We start from the raw sequence: 21,778 nt of genomic DNA on the forward strand, positions 1-21,778 counted from the left end.
ACTAAGTTTTTTTAAAAACATACTGAGTTATAAATATCAATGCTGGATTGGTGAGTATAAGATGAAGACAAAAATATAAATATTTCATTTTCAAGATAAGAAATTCAGCTTTTATTCAGTTACTCAATATATAATATCTTAAATTATTCTTTAAAAAATATACATAATTTATATATATAGATTAATCTTCCAAACTTAAACTATTATATTATATTTGAATAATTTTTTTAAATAAAAATAATTTCTGATTTAAAAAAAATAAAAATAACAAATGGTTATTTTCAAATTATGGATGTAATTTACATTATACTATCATTTAACAAGTATTAGATACGTTTTGATACATAATTATTTAATATTTTCAGAAAAAATAAATTGTTAAACATCAATATCATCTAGGTTAAGTATACTAACAGCACAAATTCAAACATCACAAAAAATATTTACATAAACATTATAATACAAAAATTTAATCAAAAAATACAATTCAAAAAAATAATATTCAAAAGAATAGTTATGTACTTAATATTTGAAAATCAAAGATATTTTTGCTAAAATTGTACTTACCTGGCCAAGGAGATCAACCATCTTTTTACGGATCGATCGATTGTTGAGCATGCGGTCGATCCGAAAATACTCTGCAGTTTAATTAAATATCTAAAACATTTATTCCAACACTCAACAGATAGTTTTGCTAAATATGATAACTAGATAGCTAACAAAATTACAAAAAATATTGAAATAGTAAAAAATATGTTAATTTAACGTGTTAAAATTTAAAAATAAATTTTAATTATGACATGCATCTTAACATTTATATAAATATATATCATAAGCTAAATATAAATAATTTAACAACTTAAATTAGAAAAAAAATAAAAATCTCGGTTGTAGCCCGGGTTAATCCCTAGTGTATTAAAGAACTATAGTGTGACTTCTTTCCAAACAATATGGTTAATAAATGTAAATCAATTAGTAATAACTTTAGAATATGTAAACTGTCAACATGTCTACATTTTAGGAAATCGTATTTAGTGTTTAGGTAAACTATTTAATTTGTACTGCTATATTATGTTTTTCGTGGCCCTGAATATACAAAAAGTTTAAGGTTTAAATTTATAAGGTTTAATTTTTTTGTATATCATGAATATACGAAAAACAAAAAAAAAATCTTCTATATATTAATTGAGAAACATTTAAAAAGTTATAACTTGTAATTTGTACTAATTAAAAAAGTGTTCTGCTGAGTTGTCAGATAATTCGAATGATAATTTTGCTTAGGTGTCGGCTTGAGAATCAATTGAGATTTTCGTTAGTCCAAAATTAAATTGCTAGGGAATGTTATATTATATAGTATATCTATTATGGATCATTCATTTATCAAATTGAAATTATTATATATTATTTCCTTAAATAAAACCTACGGAATTACCTAACGTGATTAAGATATATATGACAATTAATTATTTTAAATAATAAAGATTTTCTAACAATTTTTATACTTTATATCATTTTTGTTTAATTATTTATTATTAAAATAAATTACACAATTACATTAATCATATAATAAAATTTTAGATTTTTTTATATATGTTGTATTTTGAATTTTTCAAAACGAGTATAAATTACTAAAACTTTTAAAAGTCGCACATAAACTTTTGTGATCAAGGTTTAAATTTTTTTCTATAATAAGATACAATGATTATAAAATCATATGAATAAATAATTTTATTTTAATATGTGTTTATGTTAATATATATATATATATTTCATATCGTTTAAATTAAACTATACATCATATGAAAATACATACTTATATTTTGATATTTGCGTTGAACATATATTGAAAAGCTAATATTTTAGTTTTGAAATCTTCATTGTTTTTTTAAATGATTATAAATTAATGAAACCATTAAACATTCCATATTAAAAAAAACCATTGGTGTATAATTTTGTTACACAAATATGCAAATAATCATAAAATCATATGAATAGAAACCTCATTTAATAAATATTCATATTGAAAGTATACTATATATCTATGTTAATATCATTTAAATTTAATTATATATCATGTACGATAGATAAGATTGATTGTTTTGATTTATTTACCCTAAAATGATTGCGAATAAACAAGAGTGGTCGTTTGATTTATATGCGCACGCCAATTTATTACATAATAGTAATTGATTTCTTAGTTATTTAATATATAATTATTATTTTATTATTTCATAATATGTAGAAAAACATAAAATAAGTAATAAATATAAAATATTTATTCTGCACAAGGTGCGGATCTTAACCTAAGTATGTATCTCTTTAATAATTTTAAATCTTAAACATTTTCTAAATCTCAGGCCAAAACAAAATAAGGAAATGAGAATAAACTCAAAAATCAATATTTATATCGAGTAATAACCAAAATGAAAAAACAACACAAAAATGAGAAAAATATTAAAGATACATAGGATTGGCACGTGAACGTAAACTTCTCATAACCATAATTAATTTTTAAATTGCTAAATCATGATATAAAACCGAGCTGACATTGTTTCATTGTAACCAAATAGTATGCATGAGATTCTTCAGCCTAAAGTTAGGTTCTTATGCGATAAGTAATTTTTTGACTTAAAATATTTTTAAACATGAGACCAATTCATCAGTAAACAAATTATGTAATTAACAAAAAAAATTTAAAAAACTTATTGATAGGCCAAAAATATTAATTCGATCAAAAATATAAATTTTAATAAATTTTATTTATACGATATTTCTTAAATAATTTTCATATAAATTCACTGCAGGTCTTCTCGTAGTGTTGGTATTAAATGCAAAGAGGAATGGAAAATTCGCATTTGTGTGGTCAATTGACATTCTCTCTATATCTATTCAATTGGTATCATGCTATTATTTCCTACAAAATTTGTCATGTGTACAAGTCATAACTTTGCAAAATTGTCAACATAATAGTTAAATCATGTTATAAATCTATTCAACATATAAACTTGCATTTGACTTTATAAACATAATATATGCCTATTAGACTCTTGAAGTTGTTATGACTGAATAAAATAAAATTAATGAATTTTTAATATGTTATAGATTTGAATATCAACGCTATAAATCCAATCCACTAACCCATTCCTAACCCAAAACCTCATATACAAAAAAGGAGATATTGAAGAAAATATCACTAAAAGGATGTGTTTGAGTGTTTGACTGTTTGGCGAAGAGAACTAACGTCCATTTATTTTGAGAGATAACATAATAATTTTCTTATCTTTGAGATATTTATATAACATAAATATTAAGATAGTTGGGGTTGGTGAAAATTATCGACATATTTTATTTTTCATTTTACTTGACGGTAGGTTTGGTTTTATCGTCAACAACATGGGCCCACTCTCCCACCAAAGCCCAATCAATATCTATTTCGCTTTCTTCACCAACCCACTCTTCTTTCACCAAACCCATTTCCTTTATTTCCAGTCACACCCCTGTATTTCGTATGCTTCCTGTTTCCAACCCATAAGTTCCTTTTTAAAGTTGAATTGATTGACTTCCAGATTCGAATTAATGGTTTTGATTTCATATATGAAGAAGGTCCAGAGTTCAGATATGTTTCTTGGTAATGTGTATGTTTCTTTTATAGAACAAAGTAGATAAAATCTGCAGTTAAAGAGAATATTAAAAAAGTCAAAACACATTCAAAGATTTATATCAAAGTAGTATATAAATCCATTACACATATCCAAAACGTGGCAAAAAACTAACGTTTTGCAATATTTTTTCTTGAAAATAATGATTTATATTTCCTGCTTCGTTAATTTACCCAAAGGGTTTACTCAATGGATATGTTTAACACGCATAAAACCATGCTAAAACACAGTAATATTAATGACCTTTTCATAAACATGTGATTTTCAGCAATAAAAATGCAGCTTACCAAACGCGACGCGGAAAAATCAGAAGTGAGAACCGAACCCGAACTCTTTACGTAATGAAAATAATACCCCTAAATCGTAAAATTACAATATTACCCTTTTCACCAACCCCACAGTTCTTCTTCGGTGAAGTTCCTATATGAGCTCCTCCGAGACAGCTCCTGTCTCCTTCAGGCCAAAGCCTAAAACACACAATCGCAAAACCAAAACTTCTCCAAAGCTTTGAAAAGAAAAACCAAAGTGTTAAATTGTCTAAAAACTTAGAATGGCTCCACAAGAAGACGCCATGCAGAAACAGAGCAGCAACAAGAGTGACGTCATATTCCGATCAAAGCTTCCGGATATTTACATCCCGAACCACCTCCCTCTCCACGACTACATCTTCCAAAACATCTCCGAGTTCGCCTCCAAGCCTTGCCTGATCAACGGTCCCACCGGCCACGTGTACACTTACTCCGAGGTCCATGTCGCTTCCCGTCGCATCGCCGCCGGTTTTCAAAAACTCGGCGTTAACCAAAACGACGTCGTGATGATCCTCCTCTCGAATTGCCCCGAGTTCGTCCTCTCTTTCCTCGCCGCCTCCTTCCGCGGCGCAACGGCCACCGCCGCTAACCCGTTTTTCACTCCGGCGGAGATCGCCAAACAGGCCAAAGCCTCGAACTCGAAGCTCATCGTCACCGAGTCTCGCTACGTCGATAAAATCAAAGACCTCCAAAACGACGGCGTTATAATCGTCTGCACCGACGAGGAACCTTCTCCGATCCCGGAAGGCTGCCTCCGATTCACCGAGTTGACTCAGTCAACCGAAATTGAAACGGTGGAGATTTCTTCCGACGACGTGGTGGCGCTTCCTTACTCCTCCGGAACGACGGGTCTACCCAAAGGAGTGATGCTGACTCACAAGGGACTAGTCACGAGCGTCGCTCAGCAAGTCGACGGCGATAATCCGAATCTTTACTTCCACAGCGATGACGTCATACTCTGTGTCTTGCCCATGTTCCATATCTACGCTTTGAACTCGATCATGCTGTGTGGGCTTAGAGTTGGTGCCTCGATCTTGATCATGCCAAAGTTCGAGATTAATCTGCTCTTGGAGCTGATACAGAGGTGTAAAGTGACGGTTGCTCCGATGGTTCCGCCGATTGTTTTGGCGATGGCGAAGTCGCCGGAGACGGAGAAGTATGACTTGAGCTCGATTAGGGTTGTGAAATCTGGTGCTGCTCCGCTTGGTAAGGAGCTTGAAGATGCCGTCAGTGCCAAGTTTCCTAACGCCAAACTCGGTCAGGTGTGTGTTTGTGTTTGTGTCGCGATTTGTTTCTTTATTCGGAAATACAGAATCGTAAGATATTAGAAAATCATAATTACTAAATGGAATGGAATCACATTATCAATTAAGCAAAAAAAACATTATCAAAAAATATATAGTTTAATTAGCTAAAAATATGATTAATTTTTACTATATTTAAGTAAATAAACAATAATGAAGTATTTTAGCAACAAAAAAACGTATATATATTTGCTTAGTAATTCATGGTTATTTAGTATGAATATATTTGCTTACTTATTAGAGGATCCTTGCTATTGACGTAATCAAGAAAAATGTATGAAAAGAGTGACAACTTGTAACAATTAAAACTTGATGTAACTGAAAACTACATAAATGCAGATTTTATATTTATTTTGGTCATTAGTTTTGCAAAGATGCTAGATGTAAAATTAAATGATCAATAATCTCGATTATTTATGTATTTTTTTAAATGTTTATGCGATTAGGGATACGGAATGACGGAAGCAGGTCCGGTGCTAGCAATGTCGTTAGGGTTCGCGAAAGAGCCGTTTCCAGTGAAGTCGGGAGCTTGTGGTACGGTGGTTAGAAACGCCGAAATGAAAATCATCGATCCAGACACCGGAGACTCACTTTCCAAAAACAAACCTGGAGAGATTTGCATCCGTGGTCACCAGATCATGAAAGGTTACCTCAACAACCCGGCGGCTACATCAGAGACCATAGACAAAGACGGCTGGCTTCACACGGGAGATATCGGATTGATCGATGACGACGACGAGCTTTTCATTGTCGATAGATTGAAAGAACTTATCAAGTACAAAGGTTTTCAAGTGGCTCCGGCTGAGCTAGAGGCTCTCCTCATCGGTCATCAGGATATCACCGACGTGGCCGTTGTCGCGTACGTACAACAAAAACTTAACCCTATCTTCTTATATGGATCTGTTGGTTTCGTAGTTGTCGCGTGAGCGACACGTTTAGCATTGATCATGTTTTGATTCTTAGTGGTTGGTTAAAGTGATGACACACTTTAACTACAAAACAAAACGCTAACCCCAAGATTTAAAAACGTTGAAGCTTTTGTCCTTAGTCAAAAACGTGGCAGTAAAGCGTTCATTCAATTATATGAAACGAACATGGTTTTGGTTTGTTGCGCCTAGGGTTAACGACAATGTCCTTTTTTTTTTTTTTTTTTTGTAAACTAACAATGTCCTTTTTTGTCACCTTCTAACACTTGCTTTCTTTTGTTTTGTTCTGTGTAAATTGCACAGCATGAAAGAAGAGGCTGCTGGTGAAGTTCCCGTTGCGTTTGTTGTGAAATCCAAGGATTCAGAGTTATCAGAAGATGATGTGAAACAATTCGTGGCGAAACAGGTAAAATGAATTTTCGGTTTTTGATTTTGATCATTCCATGAATTTTCTATTCTTGATTTTGATAATCGCATGAGAAAATATTCAATCACTTGGTTGATGCAAAATATTTGTGTTTATCTGTGAATAACACAGGTTGTGTTTTACAAGAGAATCAACAAAGTGTTCTTCGTTGAGTCCATTCCTAAAGCTCCGTCAGGGAAGATATTGAGGAAAGACCTGAGGGCAAAACTAGCAAATGGGTTGGTAAACTAAAGAAACGAAACGCAAAAGATGTTCCATTGTATATACATACAACTGTTTGACGATCCCAATGAAGGACTAGAGAAGCTCATACGAATCAATCAATGCCTGTTTCTTTTTGTCTTTGTGTTGTTGTTGTCTTTGGTTCATGTAATGAACCTTTTGTAATAAAAGGTGGTTTCTTTTTTTTTGGGTTTCATGTAACTTGTGCTGGAGAAGACCAGCAGACTTTTTCATAAAATAAATTACTGTTGTAAACTTAAGTATTAGAATCCGTAAGTTCTTATATTATTTATGTTATCCTTTATATATGGGAATTACATAATAGTACAAATCATAAACAAATAAGGAAAAGTAAACTAGTGTTTTTCTCTCTCCTCAGCCGCCGGCTCTCTCTCTCTCTAGGGCGCCGGCTCTCTCTCTCTCTAGTATGGACCGGTTATGGACCGGACCGGTTATGGACATCCACAATAATGATTTATAACACTCCCCCTTGGATGCAATAACCATACATGGATTGTAATACGCTTTAGATGTTGCTTCATTAAAACCTTATTAGGAAAACTCAGTGGGACAAAACCATAGTGAAGGAAAAAGAGTACAACACGTATTACTCCCTCTGTTCTGAACATCACTGAAGGTCTTTCAGTCTACGCATCCCAATCTGATGTGTGAGCTTTCTGAACGTGCAGTTAGGAAGTGATTTGGTGAACAGGTCGGTTAAGTTGTCGCTGGAACGTACTTGGACCACTTGAACTTCGCCAGCTTTCTGTAGATCGTGTGTGAAGAAGAACTTAGGCAAGATGTGCTTCGTCCTGTCTCCTTTGATGTAGCCATCCTTGAGCTGAGCAATGCAAGCTGCATTGTCCTCATATATCACGGTCGGTTGGTCCTTGCTCTCGGTCATCCCACAATCAGCTCGGATATGCTGGGTCATCGACCTCAACCATATGACCTCGCGGCTGGCCTCATGAATGGCCAAGATCTCTGAATGGTTTGATGAAGTGGCCGCGATCGTCTGCTTCATAGAACGCCATGATATGGCCGTACCTCCATGTGTAAAGACATAACCTGTCTGTGATCGAGCATTGTGTGGATCTGATAGATAACCTGCATCAGGAAAACGAACTAAACCTTCTTTGTTTTGGTTAGTATAAAATAGACCCAAGTCTTTCGTTCCTTGCAGGTAACGAAGAACATGTTTAATCCTGTTCCAGTGCCTTTGGGTCGGACAAGAGCTAAATCTAGACAATAGATTCACGGCAAAACATATATCAGGCCGTGTGTGACTTGCCAAAAACATTAAATCTCCTATGGCACTGAGATATGACACTTCGGGACCAAGGACATCTTCATCGTCCATCTTGGGACCAAACGGGTCAGTGTCCAGGCCGAGGGACCTCACGACCATGGGGCTGGATAAAGGGTGTGAGTCGGCCATGTTAAATCTCTTGAGTACCTTTTCTGTATATGTCATTTGATGCACAAGGATTCCATCTTTAATATACTCAAGTTGTAATCCCAAACATAATTTCGTTTTTCCTAGATATTTCATTTCGAATTCTTTCTTAAGATATTCAACTGTTTGGGAGATCTCTCCAGAGGTTCTTAGGATATTCAGATCATCAACATACACTGCTATGATCACAAAGCCCTTATTGTGGAATATCTTTATGAATGCAGGGACTGATCGGTTCATTTCTATATCCCTCTTTCACTAGGTACTCACTTAGTCTATTGTACCACATTCGACCTGATTGTTTCAATCCATAAAGAGATTTACTCAACTTTATACAATGTTGTTCTCGAGAACTCTCTTTGTTTTTCAATTCAACACCCTCTGGGACTTTCATATAAATTTCATTATCCAGTGGACCATATAAGTATGCAGTTACTACATCCATTAACTGCAAGTCTAATTTTTCTCTTATGGCCAGACTTATCATGAATCTAAAAGTAGTAGAATCCACCACAGGGGAGTACGTCTCCTCATAATCGATTCCTGGTCTCTGTGAGAATCCTTGTGCAACAAGTCGTGCTTTATATCTCACGACCTCACCATGTTCATTTCTTTTCCTCACAAAGACCCATTTGTATCCCACTGGTTTTACATCATATGGTGGTCAGATTATAGGACCGAAAACACCTCTCTTCTTTAAAGAGTCTCCACATTTATAGCTTCTTTCCATTTGATCCAATCTAATCATTGAGTGCACTCATAAATGGACGTGGGTTCTTGATCCTCGTTTAGATCCATAAGTTCAAGTGCTACATTGTATGCAAATATATCATCAATGTCGACATTCTTTCTGTTCCATTGTATCCCAGACAAGACATAGTTTATTCCCAAGCCCCATTGTCTGGCACATCAGGACCGCCGTCCATGTCTAAGGACTTATGGTCGGACGCGGCCACATCTCGGGTAGGATCGGCCGCGGCCATGTCTGGGGTTCCAACCTCGGATTCAACACCTTTCCTTTTCCGAGGGTTCTTATCTTTGGAACCTATTGGTCTACCACGTTTCAAACGTTGTCTAGACTCTGTAGCAACTTGATTGTGTCCCTCTTGAATATCAATTCTTATTGGTGCATTAGCAGCTGGTATATATGACTTAGTCAGTCTTTTCGGGTCAGCAAAGGAATCTGGCAATTGATTAGCTAGCTTTTGCAAATGGATTATCTTTTGAACTTCTAAATCACATTCTTGAGTTCAAGGATCTTGCCAAGATAAGGATGTTTGATTTCATGTTATTTCTTTTACCAGCTTACTGCTTTCTCCCCCTAATGTTGGACGTTCGGATTCATTAAAATGACAATCTGCATACCTGGCCTTAAACAAATCACCCGTAGTTAGCTCAAGGTATTTTATAATCGTGGGAGAATCATATCCAACATATATCCCCATCCTCCTTTGAGGTCCCATCTTTGTTCTCTGTGGTGGAGCAATTGGAACATAAACGGCACAACCAAATGTCTTAAGATGAGATATGTCTGGCTCATAACCCGTAAGCAATTGTAATGAGGAATATTTGTGTTCACTAGATGGCCTGATACGTATGAGCTCGGTCGCGTGAAGGACGGCGTGTCCCCATGCTGAGACCGGAAGTCTCGACCTCATGAGTAATGGTCGAGCAATGAGCTGTATGCGTTTTATAAATGATTCGACTAAGCCGTTTTGTGTATGTACATGTGCCACGGAGTGTTCCACAGTTACCCCCATGGACATACAGTAATCATTAAACGCTTGGGACGTGAACTCACCAGCATTATCAAGACGTATAGTCTTTAAAGGAAAATCTGGAAAATGAGCTCGTAATCGAATTATCTGAGCAAGCAACCTCGCAAACGCCAAGTTGCGGGTTGACAGGAGACATACATGCGACCATCTCGTGGACGCATCAATCAAGACCATGTAATACCTAAACGTCCCACAAGGTGGGTGTATTGGTCCACAAATGTCTCCTTGTATTCTTTCCAGAAAGTTTATCGTTTCCTTAGTGACTTTAACTGGTGATGGCCTAACGATGAGTTTCCCTTGTGAACATGCCACACACGTTAATTGTTTAGGGAAAAATCGTTTTTCTTTAAGTGTATGGCCATTGGTGTTCGAGATCAATTTACGCATCATGTACGAACCGGGATGGCCAAGCCGGTTGTGCCATAGAGTGAAATTTTCGATGGATTCTTTGTTAAAAGTGGCATTGGCCTCGATCTTACTGACTTTAGCATGGTAAAGACCAGTAGATAGTGCAGGTATAGATTCTAAAACTTTCTTATGACCTTGGGCGATTTCAATGATTTGAAGGAACTCTTTGTTACCTTCGCCCTTAGTTTCAATATGAAAGTCATTCATTCGAATGTCTTTAAAGCTTAATAGACTTCTCTTAGAGCTGGGTGAATACAAGGCATCTGATATTTCAAGATGCATACCCATAGGTAACAAAATGTTGGCCTGGCCGTAGCCCTCTATGAGATTGGCTATACCCGCAATGGTGTTGATATTGGCATTTTTCATTGTTAAGTTTATGAAGTATCTTTTGTCTCTTAAGATCGTGTGGCTTGACCCACTGTCCACTACGAATACATCCTTGTTCTCGTTCATTTCTAAAACAAGATTCATAGGATACTTCTTAGAGACTTCATATATAAAAATCATTCATTTATTATTAAGTTTTAATAAATTAATTCAAAGAAATGACAACATAGAAATGAAAAACACCAAAGCAAAGAACACATAAATTTAGATCACAAATATCGAAATCAATCTTCAGTCTTTCAGAGCATCTGAAGTTTCATATTCCATAAGATCGTCTTGGTCATGATCAAAATCTTATTCACCATCTTGATATGTCATGTGAGCTTCAAGATTCTTCCCTTTCAAACTCTCTTGATAGAGGTCAACAAGATGCTTGGGAGTCCTACATGTCTTAGCCCAATGGTTACTCATCCCACACCTACGGCACACTGATTTGGTCGAGTGTTGAGGTTTGAAAGAAGTTCCACGGCCTCGACCATGACCTCGGCCAAACGAGTTGCCTTGGCCATGATCTCGACCATACTGTTTTCCTCGTCTGCGGCAAAAAGAATTTCGACCACAGCCACGTCCATGCCATTTTCCACGACCACGGCCGTGTTGGCCATTGCTTTGGACGTGATTAGCCTCTTTCTTGGCTTCAGAGGCTGCATGTGCTTAAGGTAGTGGAGTTGATCCAGGAGGTCTCATTTCACTGTTTCTCATCAACAATTCATTGTTTTGCTCAGCGAGCAATAGACAAGAAATAAGATTAGCATAAGTCGTGAAGTCCTTCTCACGGTATTGTTGTTGTAACAGCACATTGCTTGTGTGGAAGGTGGAAAAGGTTTTCTCAAGCATATCCTTATCCGTACATTCTCACCACACAGTTTCAATTTCGAAACAATCTTAAACAGTGTCGAGTTATACTCATCCACAGACTTGTAGTCGTGGATTCTGAGATTCCTCCAATCATTCAGAGCCTTTGGTAAGATCACCGTTCTCTGGTGATCATATCTTGCTTTCAATTCTGTAAAAAGGTCTAATGGATTCTCAATGGTCAGATACTGATCTTTGAGACTCTAAGTTAGATGGTGGCGAATGATCAAGATGGCTTTGTATCGATCTTTCTCACTAGCATTATTGTCCTCGGTGATACACTCACCGAGTCCCTTGGATTTCAGGATGATCTTAGCATCAAGCGCCCATTGTAAATAATTATCTCCAGAGAGATTTAGGGCAGCAAAATCCAAGTTGTTGATTTTCGACATCTGTAATCATAGGTTTTATAATTTAGTTTAAAAGTGTTCATGTGAATGCAATCAATATGTTCAAACAATTAGGTTTTAAGTTCAAACAAGCCTTACGGCCAAGAATCAAGCCTCACGGCCAAGATAGTTTCTATCATCCTAGCATACGAGATTCTAAGTGTTCATGTATGCATGATGCATTCAGTTCATACTGATATGATTCAAGGTAAGCCGCACGGCCACAAGATATGTCCAAGCAATTCGAATTCTATATGTACATATGGTTATAATGCAAGCCTATCATACGGTTTCTATATGTTCATACGATTTCTAAGTTATATAATTGCAATCAAACAATTAAGCAATGCATCATAATCAATCAAATTCGATTTTAATCAAGTGATCAATCTATCAATACGATTTTAATTTCAAGACATTAGGGTTTTGGATTTCAAACTTAACATTCAATACGATTTCGATTTTAATTCATTCAATCAATCAATATCAAATTTGAATTTAGCAATCCTAGCATATGGATTTCTATGTCAAAGGATCGATCAATACCATTTAAGCAATCAAACAATCAATCGATTTAGGGTTTGATTTTTAATCTAATATACGGTTTCAATTTCAATCAGTTTTATCAATTTGATTTTAGAAAACCTAGCATTCAATTTCTATGTGATTCAATTTCAAAACAAGCATTCAATCAAATTCCTTTTCAATAATCGAATCAAGCAATCAAATAGTTTTGGTTTCAATGATTAGTGTTTTAGTTGAAATCGATCATGGTTATTAGTATTAGGGTTTCGATTTTGATCTTTAGATCATTGGGGTTTAGGGAATCGAACTTATGATTATGAGCTTCGATTTACTCATTGGGGTTTTGATTCAAAACCATTAAGGTTTCGAATTAGGGTTTATGGTTTTCGATTTCAACATTAAGATTTCGAAACTTATACAATACGATTAAGGTTTTATAGTTTTGATCTTGTTCATTGTAGTTTCAATTATGGGTTCTCATTAGGGTTTTGGAGTTACCTTAAAATCAGATGTGTTGAATGGACCACCAATGAAAGAGGAGCCGCGAACGAGCTGGAACGGACTGAGACGTCTGTTGTGAGCTGAGACGGATCACGAACGGTTTGCTGCTTGCTGAGATCGTCGGATGCGAGCTGTCCAAGCTGAGATCACTGTGAGTTGGAACTGATTGGGACACGAACAAGCTTGGATCGGGAACACGAGCTGGAACACGCGGAACAAAGGACGCAATCGGGATTAGGGTTCATCGGTAAGGATGTTCGCCGGCTAGGGTTTTAGGGTTTTAGGTTCGATTTGTTTAGCTTAGGGATTTAGATTATATCGTGCTGATAATGTGTTGTAAACTTAAGGATTAGAATCTGTAAGTTCTTATATTATTAGTCATAACATAAGGTGTCCTCCTTATATATGAGAATTACATGAGAGAAAAAGAAAGACTTAGAAAAGGAAATAGTACAAGTCATAAACACATAAAGAAAAGTAAACTAGGGTTTCTCTCTCTCCTCAGCCGCCGGCTCTCTCTCTCTCTAGGGCACCGACTCTCTCTCTCTAGTATGAGCCGGTTATGGACCGGGCCGGTTATAGACATCCACAATAATGATTTATAACAATTACTCGGATATTGCAATTTTTCTTAACATTCCATGCATCTCATGGTCCTTTTGCAAGAAACATGTTTTATATCTTAGAACATTTAATGACTCTACTACTGAATTACTTAGTGAAATTAACCATCATGAGGTGCAAAGTGATTCAAACTATATACGCTTTGCTTTCAGCTAAGTACAAGACAATGATATAGTTTGTCTAAACAGCAAGACATGATCAACCTTTAGTGTAGAAACATTATCAGACAAAACTAAACCTTTAGTGTGGAGGAGGCAAGAGTTGATGTAGATTCTGAGGAGACTTATTCTGACTCTGAATCGCCCCTCTACGCACAAAAGGATGTTGCAAAAGCTGAACAGCAGTTTGCCTCCTCCCCGGTTCTCTCTGCAAACAACACGAAACAAAGTGTCTAAACTCCGGAGACGCCGTGGCAGGAGCTTGAGGCGGCTTAGACATACAAATAGCACACATAAGACTAGCCCAATCACCTAGCCTATTCACATTAAAAGGAAACCTCCCCAAGAAAAACTCAAGAACACTAACACCGAAGCTCCAAATATCCCCAGCGCAACCATCATACATCCCCTGATTCAAATCCGTGTTGATCCTCTCAGGACTCATGTAAGCAATAGTCCCAACAGAGGACTTACACGGAGACAGGGTCTGAGCCAAGACCCTGCTCACTCCAAAATCAGCAATCTTGACGTTATTGTCCGAGTTTATAAGTAGATTCGATGGCTTTATGTCTCTATGGACTATATGACGGCCGTGAAGATAAGCCAAACCGTTTAGTATCTGACGAGATAGGTCAGATAACTGTTGCTCGTTCGAGATATGAGCACCTTCTAAAGATCCTTGGTCCATGAGCTCGAGCAAGACCTGGATCTCTCCGTTTTGATCGAACATCTCGTGGCATTTCACCACGTTGGGGTGATTCACGTCTCGGAGAATCTTGATCTCTCTGCAGATCTGGCCACGAACAGTGTCATCGTGGTTACCGTTGATTATCTTGAGTGCGTATACGCGGGAGGTTGGACGGTGGACTACTCTGTAAACCGTTCCACCGGCTCCGCTTCCGATCCGGTTGCCACGTACTAAGTCTGAGTAGCTTTTAGGCTCTGAGGTGGTGGAACCGCCGCCGGAAGTTGGTGGGAGGGGGAGAGGTACGGCGAGGGAAACGTCGCGGTGAGGAAGTGGTAAGGAGAGGTCTGGACGGCGGCGAGGGCGGTTCTTAACCGGACCGATTACTCCTGGTGGCGGTTGGATTGGTTTCATCTCGGTTTAGGATCAAAAGTTTTTGCAAGCTTGGTTTGGATTATGGTTTAACGATCTGGAAATTAACTTCAAAGCTTTGTTTGAAGTTGTTGTTATGTTAGATAGATAGGAACAAGTCTTCTTCGTTTTAGTCGTTGTCGTCTTGTAGGGTTTGGCAGGGTTTGAAACGTTCTTCCTAGCAGGAGAAGCGATCAAAAAGAGGATGAAGGTGCGTCCAAATAAATTGATAGGACACTGAAAATGAACGTTCAAAATTACAAATTTTCGAGAATTTTCTAAAAAAGCAAAATTATACGCGATGTGTAAACGCGTGGGAAATACTTACAAGCACTGAAACCACATGTTTTGTTTACACTATAACTACGATTAGGGCTGGACAAATAAACCGAATCCGAAAATTCGAACCGAATCCGAAAATTCGAACCGAATCCGATCCGATAAAAATAAATCTGAACTAATCCGAACCCGACATAAATACCGAATGGACCCTTTTTTTGGTATTTTTGGTTATAGATATTATCCGAACCGAACCCGGACCTAAATGGATATCCGATAGAATTCGAAACATTTAAAATCACAAAAATAACTTCTACCAATGATCTTAATTCTTAATATGTATCCAAAATACTTTAAGATATTATTGAACTTCTAAAATAATTATCTATTACATGAAGGTTGATGGTGGAATGTGGCGGTTCAAGCCTCAAGTTTTTAGATTTTTGTTTTGTTTTCATTAAATAATGTTTCTTATTTCATGAGAACTTAGTTTTTGTTTTATGATTTCATTTATTTGGTTTTCTTTCTATCACTAACTATGTTTACCTTTCGCTTGATTTTGAATGATCATGTTTGATGTTTTTCTTATTTTTGAATCGATTTTACTTATGTTTTGGCTATTAAAATATGTACAAATCATGTATCTTAAATCGGAAAAAACGATTTCATTTATATTTTAGTTACAAAATAGGTACAAATCAGATATTTTTAAATCGAAGAACCGATTGAGACCCGAACCCAAAAGTACAATGGGTTATACCGGTTCTTTGACGATTTACTAACCCCGACCCGAACCCAATAGAACCCGAACCGGTCCCGAACCGAACTTTTATATAACCCGAATGGGGCTGATTTTGATAAACCCGAAAAACCAAAACCCGAATGGATAAAACCGAAACCCGATTGGAACCCCGAATGCCCATGCCTAACTACGATCTAGTCCTCAGATGATTTTTCTTTTTTTTTTTGGTAAAATCCTTCTAATGTTTTTAAGATTATATGCCAAATTTGTTGTTAAAAAAAAAAGATTATATGGCAAATTTAACTATAGTTTTCTAATCCTAACATATCACTGATTATGTTATTCTTGTAATGAAATGATTTGTTTCTGAATTTATTAGATTTCATTTAAAGCTAAAAATTAGAATCCTACTCCCACTTGGCTAGTTCTCAATTGACTTTTTTAGGAGTGAAAATTTGTTTTTCTTTTTGTTTAACCATTAGGAACGAGGTGTTTGCCCGCCAAAGTAACACTATACAAAAAAAAAAAAATATATATATATATTATGTTTACAATGTTATAATTTTTAAATAATAATTAAAAACTATTAAAAAAATTAATTTCAAATAGTTTGATAACTGAAAATTTCAGTATATATTTTTAGAACAGTTATAGTATCTAAAGTATTCCAATAACATAAATCTAAGTTACTATAAATTTTCCTCTTACATAGAATAAATTTTATAATTATTTCAAATAATTGATTGTAGAATTATCTTTTATTTTATTTGAATACGTGAAAAACAGAAATATCCTAACTTTAAGAGAGAAAAAAAATGTTGTGTAGCTCCAAGACAATGATCAGAGGTTTCTACGGCTCCGATATCAACTTTATTGATTTGTTTTACACTTTTACTTATGTTTCTGAGTTCTTGAAGCTGGAGCAAAACAAAGAAACATAAGTAAAACCCAAGCTTCAAGAACTCGTGAGGCGCTAGTCGGGCATTCGGGTCGGGCCTAGCGCCTAGCTGATTAATCGGGGATTAGTTTTTAAAATATTTAATTATAAAAATTATAAATTTACGTACATATATTAATTTTGCGACAACTAAATGTAAAAACAATATGGTCCATTGGTTTCTGAGGTCTCTACAGCGCCTGTATGTACGTACATAAAGGAAAAAAAAATTAAAACCTACAAATGATTTGTCCCACATCGGTAAAATGTGAGTGGGAGAAGTCTTGAAGTGCACTATATATAGATGATAAGGTTTCAATCGGGTTTTTCAACGATTACTTGGTTATCCGATTAGTTGCACCGATTTCACTGAAATCGGAGCGGTTCCCTTCCGTAGACGTTTTAGAACAGAGGTTTTGCTTGATTTTTAGAACAGAGGTTTTGCTTGATTGTTTTTGATTTATTTTAAATTTAACAAAAAAATTTAAGCATTCTTTTCTTTCAAAAAAAATTGGCAAACACAAAGTTTTGGATATGTTTAAAAATAATTATGTTTTATTTTAGATATAAATAAGGTATTCAAATCTAAAAATTGAATATAATTGATTTTAATATTACTTTTTATTTAAGCACCGATGAAAATAAACAAAATCAATTATTGAGATTGTAACAATTTTTTAAGATTTCAATCGTACATGTAACCAAAAATCACTTAAATAAATTCTCTTTTAATATATAATAAAAGTTTTATTAATTTTATATGATTTATAAATCCTTATAAATATACATTTAGATTATAAATATATTATTACCATTTACAAACAATTATTTATAAATTTTATAAGTTTTTGTGGTTTCACCTTATTTACAATCTTTGGTTACATGGCTTAATAACAAAATCCATCACCTTATTTACACCTCTTTGATTACATGAAATGATTAGTTGCTGAATTTATTAGATTTCATTTAAAGATAAAAAATAGAATCCTAGTCCTACTTGGCTAGTTATCAATTGGCTTTTTAGCAGTGGAAACTTGTTTTTCTTTTTGTCTAACAATTAGAAATATTATGATGTTAAAAAGTATATTCTTATATATAACATATGGTTATTTCGTTGGACAAAAATAACTTGTTTACTTACGACAACACACTATTGATTCTACTCACATGTGCAGAATTTTAGGCCCTTTCACCGAAGTTCCTTAATTTTTGGGCCTTAGTTTGTCCATCTTTCCATCGACCCATCTCCATGTTATCCTTTTAACATCTACTATTGGGTCCCTGACTCTCTTCATACAATTGTACTGACCCTAAGAATATCTTAGAGCATCATTATCTCTAGAAACCCATAAAGTTTCTTAAATATACTTTAATGGCTATTTAACTAATAAATTTTAGCTAAGAACTTTAGTTAAGATTCACCTAATTTTTAAGCTACAATGGTAGTTTCTTAATTTGGATTTCTTAAAAAAAAAATTATCAACCATAAACTACTTTAAGCATTCAACACACAGATATTCACTAACCATAAACTGAGTCTAACACATAGGGAATCAATAGTCATTTGATAATACTAATAACAATAATAGATGCTCTGCTCAAAAGAGTAGGAAAGTGAGATATAATAACTTGAGACTCTTCTAAAGAAAAAGATGGAAAAGGTGTTTAGGCTTACCTCTTTAAGCCAAGAATGATGTGTTTCTCTGATATCTGTCTTTCTCCAAGCTTGTAGATCGAAGACATTCATACCATATGCCCAAGCGCATTCTTCAGGATCCAAATGCTTTGCAATGAGAGGGTGAGAAAAATTGTAGTTCCTTAAACGCTTTGACATCACCCATTCATCATCACCCCTGCAAGTTTCCACCGCTCCATTGACCCTACCACCAAGGTCAACATCCCAGAGTGGAGCCAAGTCTCTCTGGACAAACTATATCATCGTCAGTGGCCAGGATAAAATGGTGGAAAACGTTGTCTGAAAAAACAGGCTGAAGCTCTGGTGAAGGAAGTTGTCTACGAGCATGAGCGTTGGAGGAATATTCATCTGTCAGTTTTAGAGATGGCTCGGAGCACAAGAGCAAATGTTTTTGCATCATAGTGGTTATTCTTCATATCTGAAACAAGGTGTTTAAAAGAATCTGGGATCTTCAAACCATCTGGAATTTCTTGAGTGCTTACTTCGTTTAGAATTGTATAAAAGTCTCTAGCTAGTCTCTGCAACAAAGAGAAACATGAATTGAAAAAAAACACTATTATTTAAGATACTGAAAAGAAAAACAGATTAAAGGAAGCAAACCACACACCTCTGAATCATCTACTCTACCAAGAAAACTTGGACCTAACCGCCTCCCTAAACAATCTGAAAGTAAGAAGAATCTATAGCTTTTTACTCCTCCCATGGCAAGATCAAACACTAGTGTTATAAAGTTTCAAGCTTTTACCTCCCCAAAACAATAGCTTCACGTCTTCTTCTTCATCATCGTACTCATCACCATAACCAAACTCAACATCTCCTCTGTACCCAGGCTCACTTCCGTACCCAGATTTGTTCCCCATCGGGTCTACCCCAACCCCGGAAGCCTCCTTCTGTCCGCCGGAATCCCGTCGCTCTTGCCGCGATCTCCGTGCCTCACTCACATCCGAAGCCCAGTTCGCTTCGCTAAACAGCTCACCGCTCAAATCCGTACCGACGGCGAAGGGTAAATCGGATGATTGTCAAAGCAATCTTCGTCTCGACGGAGAGAAGATGAGAGAACACGAGAGAAGAGGAGAGAAAGAAAAGAAAATAGAAAATAGAAAAAAAAAGTTTCGCTTGTTTGCTGACACGTGGGTGTACAACCCCTCTAATAATCGATCACCAAAATACCCATTTAAGGATCGGTTATATCTCTTTTCTTTTGTTTTCATTTAATTAAATCACTTATTTAACTTAAAACCCCCCTTAAGGATCAGGGATCATGGTGGTCTTAGTGCTGAAATTTTTAACTAAACCGGACCGAAAAGTTTAGCTTTCGCTTAATTCAGTTCGAAAGTTCAGTTCAGTTCGGTAACAAAAACACATTTTTTTGGTTTTCGGCTACCCAAAAAAATATACTAAACAATACCAATCTTAACCGAAATTCAAACCAAAATAACTAAAATTTGAATCGAAATAATCGAACTAACAAAAATAACCAAACTAAACAAACCAAAATCCGAACCAAACTAACTAAAATTAACCATTTTTTTAAAAAAAATCATTTAATTTAAACCAAAAATTTAACCGAACTAACCGTAAAACCGAATCGAACTGAATTTTTTTAGCAAATTCATGCCTAGAATATCTAACTACATCAATCTTCTATCCAACTCTGTCTACAGTATACACTATTCAATTCTCATTAATGACTTGTTTAATTCATTTGTTGTTTTATGAAATCGAAGTATATACGCCGTAAGCTTGTTAAAAAATACTAATTAACCAAAAGTGTATACGTGAATGAATGTTGGAAGTGTCAGCACGATTTTTCAAAGTAATAACCAAGGGAATGATCATGGTTCATCATCATCCTTATGACAGATTTTGATTCTTTACTCAAATGTGCTGGAGTTTTATACTTCTTTACTCACATGTATAGAATTGTTTGCTTATTTGCATAGAAAAATATAAAAGAGTTTAGAGGTAAAACAAGAAAATAACACACAAGTTTCAAGATTGGAATGAGGTCTGTCTCACTCAAACTCCATTGTTAACAATCTTAAAGTCAAAGAAGGGAAATGTTGCAGAGTACACAATATCTTGCATTCCTCACCATTATTAACCTCAAACTTGATATCAAAACGTTAAAAATCTCAAACTCCAGGCGTGTCAGAACGCAGAACTGTCGAGAAAATAAAAAAACAAAACATGTTAGATACATTAATAGATAACCTGAGCTGATACATCATCAAATAGACTTGAATCTAAACACAAATGACAAAGATCAATGTCCCCTATAATAAAATTTCCCGAAAGAAACGAAATCATAATCTTCATTCAAGCTTTCTTGAGACACTAGAGGATCTAAAATGTAAGACATTATACTCTGTTTTCATATTGAACGTGATCAGATCAAGAACAACAAGAACAAGAACAAGAAAAGATCAAACATTATAGTCTCTTTTATGTTCTCGTGTGTTTGAAACTACTTGACTAATTAAGAGATTCAACAATTGAACAGTATGGAACTTGATCAGATCCATGACAAGAACAAATATGAAAACACATGACCAATTTGAACATCCAGGAGAACAACAACAACAGATCCGAACGATACGAAGATGATTTTGACAAAAGAAAAGAAGCTTACTTGGTTTCTCAGGCTTTCCGCCAGCCCATTTGGAGAGCGAGAAATGAACCTTCTCGCGATTTAGGGCTTCGGCTTTTAAAGGCTCCTTGAGACAGTTCCTCACGAGATTCGCACAAATGTTTGAGTAGGTGATGTAAGTCATCCCCGCCGCTCTCCAGAACGGAACCGCCGCTGTCGATGCCATCTCCGATCTTCTTTTCTCTTTTTTCTTCGCTCCAATCCTTGGGAAATTCGCAACAAGACACAGACTGGCTCTCTTGTTCTGTGCCCTAATAATAATACTTTCTCTCGCACAAGCCCATTCCCTTGGCCCAATAATAAAACCAGCCCATTAACTGCCAATCTTTCTATCCATTTTTCAATAAATAATTTAAATATCCATTTGGGTTTGGATCAATATTTCCGGGTCTGGAATCGAGCCTCATAGGTTGTTACATTCGGGTTTTATGTTGAACCCTCGATGGTG

The 21,778-nt window shown here is 35.5% G+C and overlaps 3 protein-coding genes across 3 annotated transcripts; 1 reads left to right on the forward strand and 2 right to left on the reverse strand.

Moving 5' to 3' along the window:
- The first annotated feature begins 4,096 nt into the window (after positions 1 to 4,096).
- On the forward strand, positions 4,097 to 7,117 carry LOC106300440 (4-coumarate--CoA ligase 1). The gene is made up of 4 exons (XM_013736580.1): positions 4,097 to 5,229; positions 5,718 to 6,130; positions 6,501 to 6,603; positions 6,736 to 7,117. Exons 1-4 carry the CDS (start codon positions 4,210 to 4,212, stop codon positions 6,853 to 6,855), a joined length of 1,656 nt encoding a protein of 551 aa, XP_013592034.1. The 5' UTR covers positions 4,097 to 4,209; the 3' UTR covers positions 6,856 to 7,117.
- A 6,646-nt stretch (positions 7,118 to 13,763) lies between these two features.
- Positions 13,764 to 15,283, reverse strand: LOC106296891 (mitogen-activated protein kinase kinase 4-like). Its single transcript, XM_013733132.1, has one exon. It carries the CDS (start codon positions 15,027 to 15,029, stop codon positions 14,013 to 14,015), a length of 1,017 nt encoding a protein of 338 aa, XP_013588586.1. The 5' UTR covers positions 15,030 to 15,283; the 3' UTR covers positions 13,764 to 14,012.
- A 5,311-nt stretch (positions 15,284 to 20,594) lies between these two features.
- On the reverse strand, positions 20,595 to 21,563 carry LOC106298585 (ATP synthase subunit epsilon, mitochondrial-like). Its single transcript, XM_013734723.1, has 2 exons — positions 21,313 to 21,563; positions 20,595 to 20,844 (listed from the first exon to the last, which is right to left on the reverse strand). The coding sequence occupies exons 1-2, from the start codon at positions 21,494 to 21,496 to the stop codon at positions 20,816 to 20,818; spliced, it is 213 nt and encodes a 70-aa protein (XP_013590177.1). The 5' UTR covers positions 21,497 to 21,563; the 3' UTR covers positions 20,595 to 20,815.
- Between the last annotated feature and the right edge of the window lie 215 nt (positions 21,564 to 21,778).

The sequence above is a fragment of the Brassica oleracea genome, chromosome C6, assembly GCF_000695525.1.
Source record: "Brassica oleracea var. oleracea cultivar TO1000 chromosome C6, BOL, whole genome shotgun sequence".
Lineage (NCBI taxonomy): Eukaryota > Viridiplantae > Streptophyta > Magnoliopsida > Brassicales > Brassicaceae > Brassica > Brassica oleracea.

Coding starts and splice junctions, on each gene's coding strand:
- LOC106300440 (XM_013736580.1), top strand. CDS start 4,210: ATGGCTCCACAAGAAGACGCCATGCAGAAACAGAGCAGCAACAAGAGT. Junction 6,131..6,500: donor ACCGACGTGGCCGTTGTCGC/GTACGTACAACA, acceptor TAAATTGCACAG/CATGAAAGAAGAGGCTGCTG. Junction 6,604..6,735: donor AACAATTCGTGGCGAAACAG/GTAAAATGAATT, acceptor TGAATAACACAG/GTTGTGTTTTACAAGAGAAT.
- LOC106296891 (XM_013733132.1), bottom strand. CDS start 15,029: ATGAAACCAATCCAACCGCCACCAGGAGTAATCGGTCCGGTTAAGAAC.
- LOC106298585 (XM_013734723.1), bottom strand. CDS start 21,496: ATGGCATCGACAGCGGCGGTTCCGTTCTGGAGAGCGGCGGGGATGACT. Junction 20,845..21,312: donor CGGAAAGCCTGAGAAACCAA/GTAAGCTTCTTT, acceptor TTTTCTCGACAG/TTCTGCGTTCTGACACGCCT.